We start from the raw sequence: 15,877 nt of genomic DNA, 5'->3' as shown, positions 1-15,877 counted from the left end.
CACGGTCACTCACTTCGCGTCCAGTCAAGAACAGCGAGAAGTGGAGAAATTTGTCGTGAGATTCACAAAATCCACGGTCACTCACTTCGCGTCCAGTCAAGAACAGCGAGAAGTGGAGAAATTTGTCGTGAGATTCACAAAATCCACGGTCACTCACTTCGCGTCCAGTCAAGAACAGCGAGAAGTGGAGAAATTTGTCGTGAGATTCACAAAATCCACGGTCACTCACTTCGCGTCCAGTCAAGAACAGCGAGAAGTGAGAAATGGAGATTTGTCGTGAGATTCACAAAATCCACGGTCACTCACTTCGCGTCCAGTCAAGAACAGCGAGAAGTGGAGAAATTTGTCGTGAGATTCACAAAATCCACGGTCACTCACTTCGCGTCCAGTCAAGAACAGCGAGAAGTGGAGAAATTTGTCGTGAGATTCACAAAATCCACGGTCACTCACTTCGCGTCCAGTCAAGAACAGCGAGAAGTGGAGAAATTTGTCGTGAGATTCACAAAATCCACGGTCACTCACTTCGCGTCCAGTCAAGAACAGCGAGAAGTGGAGAAATTTGTCGTGAGATTCACAAAATCCACGGTCACTCACTTCGCGTCCAGTCAAGAACAGCGAGAAGTGGAGAAATTTGTCGTGAGATTCACAAAATCCACGGTCACTCACTTCGCGTCCAGTCAAGAACAGCGAGAAGTGGAGAAATTTGTCGTGAGATTCACAAAATCCACGGTCACTCACTTCGCGTCCAGTCAAGAACAGCGAGAAGTGGAGAAATTTGTCGTGAGATTCACAAAATCCACGGTCACTCACTTCGCGTCCAGTCAAGAACAGCGAGAAGTGGAGAAATTTGTCGTGAGATTCACAAAACCACGGTCACTCACTTCGCGTCCAGTCAAGAACAGCGAGAAGTGGAGAAATTTGTCGTGAGATTCACAAAATCCACGGTCACTCACTTCGCGTCCAGTCAAGAACAGCGAGAAGTGAATTCATGGGATGTGAAAAACATTTGTGTGAGATCCTGTTATTACAAAATACTGCACTTCGAGTCCAGTTACCAACTTCAACATGTGAGGAAATTTCCAGATGTGAGACCCTCTGTATTCAAACTATGATTTGGTGTACCCCGTTTGGTCAGCTGGTTCAAAATTAACAGTCTACGAGTTGTCTCAATCTTGGATGTGACACAAGACTGAGGGGTGGCGGAGGGTTCATTTTTGTTTTTGAATTGTGCAAATTATTTTTAAAAATAAAAAAAAGTAAAGAAAAGTGTATTTGTTCAATGGTTATGTATCAAATTAGGGTCACACATCTTAAAAGCTTGCTAGTTAAATTGACAGTAATGGTTTTTTGACAGAAAATAATTTGAATGAATTTAACAGTAACGGATGGGGGATAGAGCAAAGAACTATAAGCCATGCTTGGTTTTGCCATATCACAAGAATAACTTCTAGATAATAATTTTGTAATTTTAGGCGTTAGATATTCAGCACAATGCACTAAACAAGCCGATTAGAACATATTAGTTCTCGTAGTAATATAAAACATAAAAATCTTAGACCTATATTTTTGCTGATACGTCGTAATTAGAAAATACTTAAATCAAACTGTGAAATAACCTTTCTTGCATAGTCTTGATTGCAAACGTCTTTGTAACCGCGGTCTCTATTTCAGACAAGAGATTGCATACTAAAGACGACTTTGTACAAGTAAGTAACTGGAGAGCATCTCACAAGACTCTGTTGAAAAATGAACAGCAAGGATTACAAATTAATTCTTTATTCAGCATTGCTTTTATACTAAGAAAAGATCAGGTTGGAGTCTACGTATGTGAATAGAAGAAAGTCTACGCTTGCCCAGGGGGGTTACCAACCCTTGAAACGCTAGCCTAACCTCAAAATGCTTTTCTACATCCCACGTGCTGGTTTTATTTCCGATGGTAATGCAGAGATAGGTCTGCTACAACATACAACAGGCTATAGTGTGGTCAATCAATTATTGTCAGCCTACAGGAACAAGACTTGTGGCCAAAAACTTCTGTTATTAGGAAATGTCTAAAATGAAAGATTGACGAACCAAACGACAACTTCTATAATATTGCCCTCTAATAAATTTATTAACTTGTACAACCGTGTACATTTGGCCACTTAGGTATCAGCGTGGGGTGTAAATTATGTCATGGGATAGCCTACATAAATAAACACTCACCAACTTGCTGCTCTTAATCCAGTTCTTTCTCTAAATCAATTGTCTTGTATAACTTTTTGTTGTATAATTTGTATTAATACGGTATCTTCCGTACAACGATAAAACGTAATCTTCTCGCTACTGCAAACATAACCTCAAAACCTTTCGTTCCCTTGATGTTCCATTCCCGTTCCCAGTGCTACAATGCAGACAGCTGATCGCTTGGCCAGCTGATTAATGCACAGCTTCCTAATATGACGTCGATGATCGCGCGATCATACCACTGCCATTAGCTGTCGTAACATTTATCCACTGCATAATATCTGTGTTTTACTCCTCGGAAGAATTTGCCTCGTTACAACATTTTATAGGGAATGATTACAACTCAGCTATTAAGAATAGTAGGATTTAATAATATAAATACTAGAACAATCAGATTCTATGTGAAGTTTGTAAAACCTGGTAAACCTGGAATATCCAGATACATTCAGGAATTCTGTTCATCCCCTTTCCAACCCCCACCATCCTCAATGTCTGTCCAGGTGTCTTCCTCTACAGTGAGTAGTCATGACGTGAATCTTACTATGATACAATTAAACGCTTATATGCTCCATTTACTACAGTGTCAACTGCAGCAGAACATTTGCGTTGAGTTGTATTTTTACTGCAGTTATTATGAATTTGGTGCCAGTTTAGGTGTGGGCAAAGGCATGGCCTCATGCATAATTTTAGATTCGTCTAATATAACTCTTGGAAATTTGGTATGTTTCATTTTCCGTGCTTGGATGTTCGAATACTGAAGAAGTGGGTAAACTCAAGTTCTAATAAATTTGTGTTCAGATTTCTACCATTAAGGAAGCACATGATCGAAATCCAGTTATTCTATTCCACTAGCAGTATATATATGGTTAAAAATAGGTTAATCAACATTGTCAAGTCATAATAATTCCTAGTGAAAGCCAGTATGTTACGCTACTAAAATGTTTGTTATTTAATAAGAGATGAGAGTACACGTAGGTTGACGTAGGGGATAGTACAAACCCCTATTTAAAACTAGACGCTTCCTATATTTTTACAAACTACTATTACACCCTTAAAATTACAGGAAGGTCACCGGGACAAGCGAAAAGTGCAGAAGGAAACATTTATCAAGGCATGCTCACAAAACTGTCCTGAAGTTAATTGTCTAATATGTTGTAAAAGGCGGCACTTGAGACAGTCCAACGGCGGCCCTTCAAGTTTTACGGAACCTGCCCTTGCAGTTGAGGACTGAGTCTACAGCCCCTGAGCGCCTGCAGTTTCATGGCGCTACTCTGCTCAACTTTGCTGTTAAGCAAATTGTATCACTCGTATGACAGGTGCATTCATTTGATATATATTCTTATTTTAACATGTTAAAACCCGTTTTGGTTGAGTTATGATATTAATGTCAGAATCACTTCCTTTCTTAAATAACTTTCGATGAGTTTGCATATAATTTTCCAAGTCTATAGCTCAAAATTTTGCGGACAAACGGTCAGGAAACTTTTTTTAAGACCCAGGCAGATAGACAGCGGTAGTCCCTACAGATTTATAAGTTCCAAACATGCTCGGCTAATTCCCATGAATGTGCATGTACCATCATTAAATTCAATGTTGCCTTTATAGAAGATTCATTCAAAGTTTTAGTTCTATAGTTCTTTCTCGAGATATAGTGCGGACATACATAAACGATTTTTTTCTAAACTCAAGAGTGATGGGTTTTCCTAATGCTCAACCAAATGGCTTCCCTAATAAAACGAAAAAATTAAAATTTATAAATATAAGGTTGTTATTTTTGGGCGATTTTAGTTAAGGGGTCAAATTTAAATTGTTAGGAGAAAAAAAATGGTCGAAGAAAAGAATTGGAATGTTTATATATGAGTTATGAGTTCAAATACTTTTTAATGATTTTTCAATGACAAGGTTATGACACCCTTTCACCAAAAGGTAGAGTAAAATTTAAATGTTACTTAGCAAAATTAAATTTTTGTATAAATATAAACAAGTCACTCTCTTTAGTCGTTTTTCATACACACAATGTATAAATGTAATACCGATATGTCCAACCTGATTACGAGACATCCCTAAAAGCTGCTTGAAATGAGTACAATCCCTCGTAGGGTGAAAGAAATGTTTCTATTTTTGTGGATTTCAAGAAGGCATCATTAGGAAAATGTACAAAATAAACCCAACCGAACATCCAATCGAACACTTTATCTTACTAAATATTATAAAATGGTATTTTAATTAACATTTTATAATTTTTGTTATACCAAGGCCACAAACTTGTGCGAAATTATGACTTTTCAAAGTGGTGCAATCCATTTTGGGTGTATAAAATATTCTCTTATGTTAAGTTCAAACCTCTTTAAGATAATATTCCTGAATACAGAACAAGTCCAAAAATTGTTGTTTACTCTACGTAAGATTACAAACTTTTAAGTAGACAATTTCCCGTTTTTGTAATCAAGCCCGAATAAATAAGATAACAATGTAAAACTTTATGTGCATGAGAAAACTTGCATTGAAAAAAATTATAATTTTATTTAATCATTAAAAAGTTAATATCCTTAAGTCATAAATGAATAACAACCATGTTGCTCCATGAAGCATACTGTACAGATGCAGCTTCTGTATTATATGAGTGCTTCTCACAACCACTTCAATGCCTTGAATTCTTATAAAGGTTTGGTTTTAAACCTTTGTTGGGTGGCATACGAACATACAGCTGATACCAACATTTAATTGGTTTGGGTTCAGTGTAAAACTTAATACATTTCTTTTTTGTTAACACTATTTTTTGGATTTTAATTATTTATATTACATAGTAACAGGTAGATCTTACATTGTAACTTGGTTATAGTTCATTAATTTGTAAAGTTCATTCTTCAATTTAATTCGCCTTAACATAAAGACGTTGGTTCATCGACATTTAGTGTACATTATTGAATACAATGTGTTTTGTGGCTATAAATAGTAACAAGATCTAAGTTGTAAATAACGTCTAACGTGAGGTGTGTCAACTAAATGTTCACTATCTAATTGTACTAATTATTGTAAACCAAACTAAAGAATACAGGTTACAATAGATAAGAATGCAATAACCAAGCATCTGATCATAGCCTAGGACTCTGGTTTGATTTGTTAATTAAAACCTAGTTTGTAATAATTTGTTAGGTCAGTTATCCATCTGAGGTAGAGATAAAATTTAAGATCAGCAATGTTGCTGATTTATTGTGCCACTGTAAGATCGAAAAATCATTTACATACACAGTCCTGTTAACTTCGAAAACGAACTTTCAATAAAGAACATATTTCTACTTACTAGAAGGTAGTTTATGAAATAAAAAAAAAAAAACAGTTTATATTACGCAATACGAAAATAAAATAATGCATTTTTTTATTTAGTTTTTGCTATTATCGATTATTTTAAATAATATAATCCATTAGTGGGAAATAGGAAAACAAGTTAACACTTTGAAAGCGAGATTCGTTTAGTTTTCATTTGGAAGTGATTTCCAATCACCCACACGGTATGTAGTACAATACTCCTGCCTCGACAGCTGGATAAGAATCAAATCACGGGATATCAACTACAAGATTGATTAAATATAGCACTCGTGGTTAATTTGATAAAAGTTGATCAGTGGATAAATTCCATTAAATTTAATAACTGTACGAACTTATATTTTGTAGGTTAAATTAACTTGAAGTACTTCATCTTGATATGGGAAAACATCTACTATTTAAGTAAACGTGAATAGATAATGCTATATTACAGTCGTACTTTTTAAAATAAACAGTACAAACATCTTACAAAATTGAGTCACTGAGATAATATAGCGAATAAGACTTGTATGAAGAATTGACGGACAACATCTGCGTTGGGCAGTCAAGGGTATAGAATTGGGTTGGCGCATGAAGGAAGGGGTTGGGCGGGGGGTTGCGTGATGTCTTGATTGTTTCAAGAATACCGCAACATTGACCTTCCTCCAAGGCCATTGTTGTTGAGACAACCTTTCCTCATGTCCCCGTAATTATAATTTTGCTATTGTTTAGTTCTAGAAAGATCAAGTTAGTGATAAGAAAACGCCCTTTATTGACGAACTTAGTCTGGTTGTAAGTACGTATTTGTATATTAGAGATTTTACTGCAGAGACCATAAATAACAGAAAATACAATAGCTTTATATATACACAAATGAATGGCTCAGATATTTCAAAGCATAATGTATATTTTTTTTAGTATGTTCCACCATTGTACTGAACAGCAAAAATATTTTAGTTATAGTTTTATTGGCTGAGCGTTAGCAAAGCCTATCACTCGTGGGGCTGGAAAGATTTCATTTGTCTGCATGTCTGTTCACTCGATATCTCGAAAATAAACTGACCTATAGACTTTTTTTTATTTCGCATGAAGATTCATTTCTATATACTGAGTTAGATAATGGTGTATATCGCTCCATAGTATTTTGCTGAGCGATAGCTAATATTGTAACATTGGTCTTATGGGTAACCATCATGGCAATAAGAAATATCAGAATCAATAAAGCTGTAAACAAAGCCAATGCACCCATAAGATATTTAAACATTACTACACACTTCCAGATGTGTTAATGTACTCGTATCACAAAGATCACCTACTACTAACTGTATTGTCAAATTGTAATTTTAGGGGTGTATTACCACAACCAATCGTTAACGTTGGCATTTAGTTGTTTAATTTGAAAACTAGGAATTCGTTATTTAAAGGGACCGATACAGTTAGTCGCAATTATTTTGCAATGCATGGTAAAATATTCTAGCATGAACTCAAATAAAGACAAAATACAATAAAACTGTAAAGTTATGCTCAATACAGGTCTTAGTTATTTTTACACATTTTGTAAAAAGTCAAAATAATAATAAAAAATTAGTATAAAAATATTTAATTTAATAAAATAATGTTGGTTTTGTAAATCATTTTATAAACACTTGTGCTCAGTGAAATATCGAATTATATTCTCGTTCCTGGATACTCATAGTACAATATGACCTATTTTAATTATTTGTTATGATAATTTAATTTTTTAAATAAAATTAAAAAGGGCAGTTTATTTTAATATTGTTTTAATTATATGAACACTGTTAACTCGCTACTATTATTGTAGTTCAAATTGCAGCTATGTGTGTCCTAAGTAACTGCTATAAATTTTATAGGTGTAGCACAAATAGTCTATGAGTTATGAAGGAAACCAGAGCGTATTAAAGAAGCTAAAATAAAAAAGACTCATTATCGTGACTTACTATCAGTGCTGTCACATAATGACAGTTTATATTGTTTAGTACTCATTTTAAAAATTAATTCTCTCCCTAATCTAATCAAACGATTTTCTTATATTTGATATTGGTGGATTTGTAATTTAATTGCCCAGAAACACAATAACTGTAACATTTTATCAAATGCTGTTTTTAAGATACCTATTTTTAAAAGATGCCAATTAACTAACAGGGATTTCATCAATGCTAGGGTTATCTCAATATCAATCTCAAATCTTAATCTTATTAAAACTGGAAATATTTACTAGAGAACTGGTATGTAATGAACTGGCATAAGTGATTTGCAGTAAAGTCAAGTGGAGTTTCCACAAATTGCAGTTTTTCACCAAGCTCTTGCAGTAAAACCCATTGAGCCAAATGCACCAGGCGACGTGGTGTAGCGAGACCCGGGATGTAGACGTGCAAGTACCGGGGCTGCAGACTGCAGTTCTGGGTTCAATGTGGGTCATATTGTCTGTGACCCAGTTAAATTATCAGAACTAGCTCACTGCACACCGCTCCGCGCCGTCTACTGTTATCTGTACTATAATTATACACGTACTATTCTGGATCAATGTGAGTTTTGAATGAATAACATACGAGTTTTCTATGGATCCATTGAAAAGCCTTTCAACCTTAGCAATCTCTTTGTCTGAAATGCCGAAAAAAGTTTTCAGCGTGCATGCAGCTTCGGGAAATTGTATGGCTTGTTTTGTTTTTTTGTTGTTTCATGGTAATTTCAATAGAGTGTTTATTTCAAAACGTTTTCAAAATTTGAATTCTACGTCTAGTAGGCAATGTTTTTAGTTATTAAAGGAAGATTCTAACTAATGGAAGGTGTTTCCTTGAGTAAATTCAACATATTTTCCGTAGCTATCCACTCCGTTATCTTCAACTGCAGATACACGCGCCTAGACCATGTTGATAAATAGAACTATCCACTTTTATCATGACCATTCAAGAATTCTGATGATGAATATTTACTAAGAAATCTTTAGTTTTAATAATTGTGTATAGTCAATAATAAATCCATTTATTCAGGTAGCAATAAGGTACTTTGGTATTTTACGTATAATTTTACAAGTAATCTTTTTATTTATAAGCTTTTTTTGATGAAAAGCCTTCGTACTTCCAAATTAGTTACCTTCATAAAGATATATTCAAGCTGGTTAAGCGAGGAAAACCAAATTGTTTTAACATCGTCTGTCAAAATGAAAAACTGATTCATTCATTTTCATAGTCATTGAATATTTTCGACTGTGAATGATCAAGGTCTGTATCTCCATTGTTTTCAAGGTAACTAACATCTACGTGGATGTTCATGGAATAGGAAAATAACACTGTTGAAAAACCCCTAGTTTCTATAGTTACTTCCAGACATATTTTGCTACCCTCCAATTGTTTAGATGTTGAGTTTTGTTGCAGTACTAGCGGCGTAGCTGTGGACATGGAGTATCCAAGAGGACGTTGTTTGGTAGGAGGAAGCTATGATGTTATGACTTCATAAGTAATGAAGTAGACCCATCACACAGTGTGGTTGTGTTTAGGGAGGTCCGCCGCTCAAGTATGACGTAATTCGAGAATCTTTGAATATTATATAATTATAATATAACTAACATCATATTAAAATAATTAGTGATAGTTATAACATTGTAATACTTATTCATTAGGCTTTAACAGTCGGGTAGGTCCTATCCTACGATGTCTAATTCTCAATTTTGGTGGATATTTTTTCAGAAAGTATTTGACAATCGGTCTCTGGTCAGTTCTCTTTAGTTGGTCGGTCAGCCAGACCTATAGTGGTCTGTGTTCCTTTGTTGAGTTTTAATATTAATAATATAATTTGTGTTTTGTTTTAACTAAGTGCATGTTTCAGAGATAGTGTTAACACAACATGGTTGTGATTCCTGACTTTTACGTAGTACAACGCTCTAGTATATATTTTTAATTTAATCTAGATTGTAGTTAGGTGTTAAGTTAGTTATCCACCTGAGGAAGAGGTCAGATTGCAGATCTCGAAACTTAGTGTTACCGATTTTATTTATCACTGGATGGCAAATTTCTAAAGAATTTCTGTTTCTCCTAATGTAGGTTTCTCCCCGCATTTCCCATGATCAATTGTATTCTTTTAACTTTCACAACCCTTTCTTATAAGTTCAAGTACGTTAGACATAATTTCAATTGGTCTCATGTAACGTAATAAAATTAGGCATTCCGTCCTTGAACAAATTAAAAAAAATATATTGTTATATATCACCCTACGTACCATTGTTACTCCTGAAATGTTTGAGAGAGAAACCCGTTATGTAACGGTACGCTTTCGAAGCAAGTTTATATTTTCTTCAATACTTGAACAGTAACAAAAAGTAATGCCAGGTCATAAAGAGTTACAAGGACCACCCCTACAATAGAATTAGAAGGGTTACAGACGATAAACCCCAACGGCTCAAGGAGCTCGGGGACCATTGTACCTGCGTCCTCATCACATCTAATGCCCCTACTGTAATTGACATTACTAATTTAATTTGTCGAGACCACTAATTTAGAACCACTATTTAACACGATGGATTATAATTAATATATTATTTAAAGCAGGTTCTATCAAAGGGGTAGAATGTAGTGTATTTCTAGTTAATTTTACATTAAAATGTTTTTAATATTAATAAATATTTTTAAAAAACCCCACATTCATGGTATATAATTTTGGTGTTGTTAAAAACTGGTTTCAATAATCTGTGTTATATTCTATGCTATACTCTGAAGGTATTAGTTACAAATGAGATTATAAAGTTCATGCAAACAATTGAAAACATTTAGTAACCTTAGTAATAACATATACCTTAGTAATAAAAACATATTGAGGTAAATGATCACCAAGTTTTGTAATGTATTGTTATTAAATTTTGTTTTAATCCCCCCCCCCACCCAAAAGGATGAATGTATACTATATCAAGTGTAAGGATAAAAACCACAGCAAGCGTAAGGATACGGACTTGATGTGGTTGAAATGAACCAGAAAAGATAAAACTATATAGGGCGGTATTAAACTGGACAGATAGGCGTAATATCATACAAAATGACACACTTAGTTAAGTGAATTCAAATCATTTATTGCGAAAAGATGTATATATGTATAGCAAACGTCCCAGAATTTAGTAATTTATGCCACAATACACACCTAGACAGGAGTGCGTAAGTCAGACATACGAAAATAAAGCTACAATTAAGTGGATTAACCAGGAATAGAATAAATCTAGACAGGAGTTCATAAACCTGATTTATGAAAATAAAACTAGATAGGGGTCATAAACCAGTCGTGTGAAAAACTAGTCAGATGAACATAAACGTTGGTTGTGCTATCGGGAAAGGCGTCGAGGAAAAAGCGCACTGCAAAGAAAGCGCACACGCTGTTTTAGAAATAAGGAATGTTACCCACACAGAGCGCTATCGTGATCTGAGCTTGAATTTGAATACTATCTCAAGGGATGTTTTTCTTTTTTCGCCACAAGAAAACTTGACCTCTTTTTTAAACGTGATGATTCGTCGGAAAAGATGATTTGATATCACAAAGTACCAATCGGAAATTCAAATTCAGATTTTCTTTATTGCAGTCGAATTAAAAAAATATTGTATACGTCAGTCATATACCTCATATGAATAAAATTATACCTATTTGTATTAAGTAAAAACATCCATTTCGACTCATGTTACATTAATTAACTTTATTTACAATCGTCAACATTAAAACTATGGCAACAGAGTAAACAAAACAATTGTTCTTTCCCTAGTGATTTGTCATTAACTCATCAACTGAATAAAACGCATTCGACGCTGAAATATCTCTTGTTGTACTGTTACTCAGGGACGAATCGCCATAAGACAGCTGGAAAAATCATTTCATTGCCACCAGAGTAAGTAGTTTCCATAGCAATATCTATTATTTTGTGATATGTAAGAGTATTATCAATAATTAGATTTATCTGGTTGTTCCATTTATGGCACAACCTAGATAGGCTCTGAAACCAGTCGTGCCACATGTGGCACAACGTGGACAAACTGTAGAGTTGGTTGTGCCACATATGGAACATTATAGTGTATACTATAACAATCAAGAATCGCTGTCAAGAATATGCGGATTTACAGTATTTTTGTTTTTTCAGACATGGAGGAAGATGACAGCTGGCTGCTGAGTGATGGTGAAATAGTCGACGCTCTCTTCCCTCCGTCTGACCTTAGTGAAGACTGTGATGATCTGGATGCCGACCCAGACTACTGTCCTGAGGATGAGGATGACATTGATCCTGTCAGAAGTAAAAAGTCTACTCAGCCATTATTTTTAAAATGTAAGTATGACAGCATTGACGTAGAATCCTCAATTAACTCAAACAATACATCCACCGAAGAAAAATCAATGTCTGATCTGAAAGCATCTACTTCCGGCCTCCGACTTTGGATGTGACAACTGCAGCTCTCACTGTGACTCCTGCTTCAGTGGCGACAACGTCTGCTCTGGTTGTGGCACCTGGAAACTTACACCGCTGTCGCTCGGAGGTCCATTCTTGCCAGTGCCCAACTTCATCTTTCCTTACTTCTTTTGGTGGAATCTTTGCAACATTTGGCTTTCTTTTTTAGCAACCAATGCTAAATCCAGGTCCTGAGTGGGCCGTCCTCTCTTAGGAGTAGTTTTTGTTCCCATTTGGCAAATCGTTACGGCAACTTCCTCTCTGAAATCTGCAAGACCAAGAACAGTCGTTTTGAATTTAGCTTTAGCTGCCCTGACATACAGGAACCAACTGTTACACAATGCAACATCGATGAGATGGTAGAACAAACGAAGATACCATTTTCTTGTCTTCATTTTGTTTCTATATCTTCCAATCATCGAGTTGATTTTATCAACCCCTCCCATGTGTTTGTTATACACTGTAACTACATTTGGGCAATCAACATGCTCAACCTCCTTTTTCTTCTTATTGAAACGTTTTACTTTTGTAACTGGACCAGTACCTACATGTGTGGACAATTTAAATCTACACCTATATCATAGCTCTACAAACCGAAACCTCAACATTACCATTAAGTATGAGGCGTACTACCATTGCAGAAAGAGTCATCTACAAAATAGTATTATGATCAAGAACATCCAGCACACTATAACATTAATTATCTCAATCTGTTAATTAATTTATTTTATTTTATTTTCATGCTATAAAACAGGAAATACACCCAGTTACATTATAGCAGTACAAACAAATCAAAATGTTAAATAAGTGGTTTGAGTCCAAGTCCCATATCCATTATATCACTGGAATATTTATAAGCAAAATAACTATAAATACATATTATTCTAAACGTTACATAGGCACTATTATAAATAAATAAACAATAAATAATACACATTCAGATAAATAACAAATACAGTATATGGTAATGACAATATCAGGAAATTAGTTTACTAAATTAATGGAATTTTAATTAATAAATTAATAATAAATTAACATTTAATAAATATAGTTTGAATTTAAAAAATTGTAAAAGGATAAATATACTATGAAGGACTGGTATACAAAATTAATGAAATGCATTTCTCTTTAAAGATATTCAAACTGTCAAAGTGAACATCAATGTCGGATCCACCCAAAAGCATTGCGTTATAACCCCTCATCATCCCCAACAGAGGAAAATACGATCGCATCACTGTGCGTGAGTGAGGTAAATTGAACAAAAACTTGTTTCTGCTGTTAAAGGTCGGTACGCGATAGCTGAGGGTCCCCAAACAGTACGCGTCATCCACCCGACCCCGGACCAGGCCCCACAAATGTACTTGCTCCAAGACCCGCCTCCTCAGGCCCAGGCTCGTCAACCCAAACATTTCCAACAGCTTATTGTATGGAACTAAATACGTGTAAACATTAAAACACTTGAAATATAAATATCTCAAAAACTTATTTTGCACTCTTTCAAGCATATCATTATAAATTAAATGTGTAAGATTCCATACAATGGCGGCGCTTTCAAGTCTCGATCTGACCAAGGATGTGTAGTCTACAACACCATAAAAGACCCGATGTTTCTAAAATTCACACCTTGTCTCATAATAAAGCCCATCATTCTACTCGCAGCATTCACGCAAGTTTCTATATGAGTACTGAACGATAATTCGTTATCAATTGTAACGCCCAAGTCTTTAACTAAATTGACTCTTGTAATTGACTGTCCATTTAAATTGTAGTTGTGTATTATGGAACTATTTGATAAGGTAAAAGACATTACATGGCACTTTGCGATATTAAAATTCATTTTATTTTGGCTAGCCCATTTATACACATTATCCAGATCAGCTTGTAGTATTTCAGCGTCCCTTATTGAAGAAATGTAATAAAAAAGTTTTAAATCGTCGGCAAATAACAAAGACTTTACTGTTTTAACGTGGTCACACAAATCGTTAATCGTAATTAAGAATAAACAAGGACCTAAATTTGACCCTTGAGGTACCCCAGATTGCACCAAGAAATTAGATGACAAATAACCCTTATAACATACAAACTGTTTTCGGTTTATTAAATAAGAATGAAAAAAATGTATTAAGTTACTTGACAATCCATAATGGTGCAGTTTTTTTTTTTTTTTCAATAAAATCAAGTGGTCCACTGTGTCGAATGCCTTGGACAGATCAAGATATATTGCATCAGGGTCAACGAGTTCAACCCCAAGGAGACGTAATCCGTAAAATTTAATAGGTTTGTGCAGGTGTGTTTAATATTTTAGCAGGTGTTGACAAAACTGCTACAGGTCTATGATTTTGTACTTGGTATTCCTTCTCGCTTTTAAAAATAGGCGTTACTTTAGTTAATTTCCATTTTTCAGGAAATGTGCTTGATTTTAAACTTAAATTATATAAAAATTTTAACGGTTTGATTAAAATATCTTCACAGCCTTTGAATATGTACTGAGGTAACAAATCAGGTCCTGAAGTAGTTTTAGATTTCAACTTTTTAATAGCCAATTTAACATCCTGGTCGGTGACCTGGTCCAGACTCAGACAATCGCCACCCGTCATAGGAGTTTCTTTCATTGCCATCTCCACCGTTGGTTCCACTTGGTAATCATTATATACCTAGCTAAAATAGTCTTTAAAGCCATCAACAATCAAACTACCATTATTTAATTGAACACCATTATTTTCCATCACAAATAAAGTTTTATTGGCTGACTTTTTACTCTTTATACTTTCCAAAACTGTTTACTATCTCCAACAATATATTTTCAGTTTTATGAATAAAGTTATCATAAGCAACTTGTACGTCTTTCTTAATTATTGACCTTAAATTTTTAAATCTAATATAGTACTCTTGATCATGAAATTTTTTATATTTTTTGTGAAATTTGTCTTTTAGTTTTAAATTTGAAATAATATTTTTAGTAAACCAGAAAGGGAACTTCGACAATTTTTGACTTTTAACGAGGGCAAGTTTCATTAATAATCCCGTACACTTTATCATAACAATATTCTAACGCATCGTTAACACCATGTATACTATAGAGTTGAGACCAATTAATTTCTGCCAAACTACGATATAACTGAAGGAAGTCTGTCTTGTGATAACAATGACCTGTTTGGTCAGGAGACCTTGACTTGCAAAATTGTTGAGTAGCGATAACAGACCTCACCTCTATCGCTGGATGATAAGGATCTTCAGACACAAGCGGATCTAAACATCGAGTCACTTCGGTATTACTTATGTTTGACATGATCAAATTTAAAGTTTTATTTTGAAAATTTAAAACTCCATTCTTCAAACTTAAGCTCTGAGTATTTAAAAACACATTTAATTCTTTGCATAAGATATCTCCTTGTTGTAAATTATAATTCATTCCAAATATTTGCAAATTGAAATCTCCTACGATTAAAACATAAGAACTATTATTAATGAAATGATTAATTTGTAAACTGTCATAATAAGCTTGATACGTTGTTAAAGAAGCTCTAGGCCGAATATAAACAACACATAGATATAACGATTTATCTGTAATGCTAGACAGTTTTAACCATATATTTTCACAGTTCGATATATTACACTCCAGGTTATGAATTCTGTTTCACACAATATTGCATTGGAATTTACAGCTAATAAAACACCTCCTCCACTAAATAACCCAGTTGCACCCAAATCTCTGCCCTTTCTAAACACATCAAATGTATCTGGGAACAATTCTCTGGTATGAACATCAGATTGTAAATTAGTTTCTGATAAAGCTAGGATATCGTGGTTACTGGCCATAATATTATTTAAAAATAAATTAATTTTAGATCTGAGGCCTTTTACGTTTTGGTAATAAATATTGAAGTCGTTAGAATTACTCAATGCATATCA

The 15,877-nt window shown here is 34.4% G+C and overlaps 1 protein-coding gene across 1 annotated transcript; it reads left to right on the top strand.

Moving 5' to 3' along the window:
- Positions 1-11,567: 11,567 nt before the first annotated feature.
- LOC124353800 lies at positions 11,568-13,401 on the top strand. Its single transcript, XM_046803802.1, has 2 exons — positions 11,568-11,845; positions 13,250-13,401. Exons 1-2 carry the CDS (start codon positions 11,632-11,634, stop codon positions 13,399-13,401), a joined length of 366 nt encoding a protein of 121 aa, XP_046659758.1. The 5' UTR covers positions 11,568-11,631.
- Positions 13,402-15,877: the final 2,476 nt, after the last annotated feature.

This window comes from Homalodisca vitripennis, chromosome 1, assembly GCF_021130785.1.
Source record: "Homalodisca vitripennis isolate AUS2020 chromosome 1, UT_GWSS_2.1, whole genome shotgun sequence".
In the NCBI taxonomy this organism is placed as follows: domain Eukaryota; kingdom Metazoa; phylum Arthropoda; class Insecta; order Hemiptera; family Cicadellidae; genus Homalodisca; species Homalodisca vitripennis.
This window is presented reverse-complemented; position numbering and strand designations above follow the sequence as displayed.

Excerpts from the sequence above, each read along its gene's own strand:
- LOC124353800 (XM_046803802.1), top strand. The coding sequence starts at position 11,632 with ATGCGGATTTACAGTATTTTTGTTTTTTCAGACATGGAGGAAGATGAC. Across the intron at positions 11,846-13,249 it reads TCAGCCATTATTTTTAAAAT|GTCGGTACGCGATAGCTGAG; the intron begins GTAAGTATGACA and ends CTGCTGTTAAAG.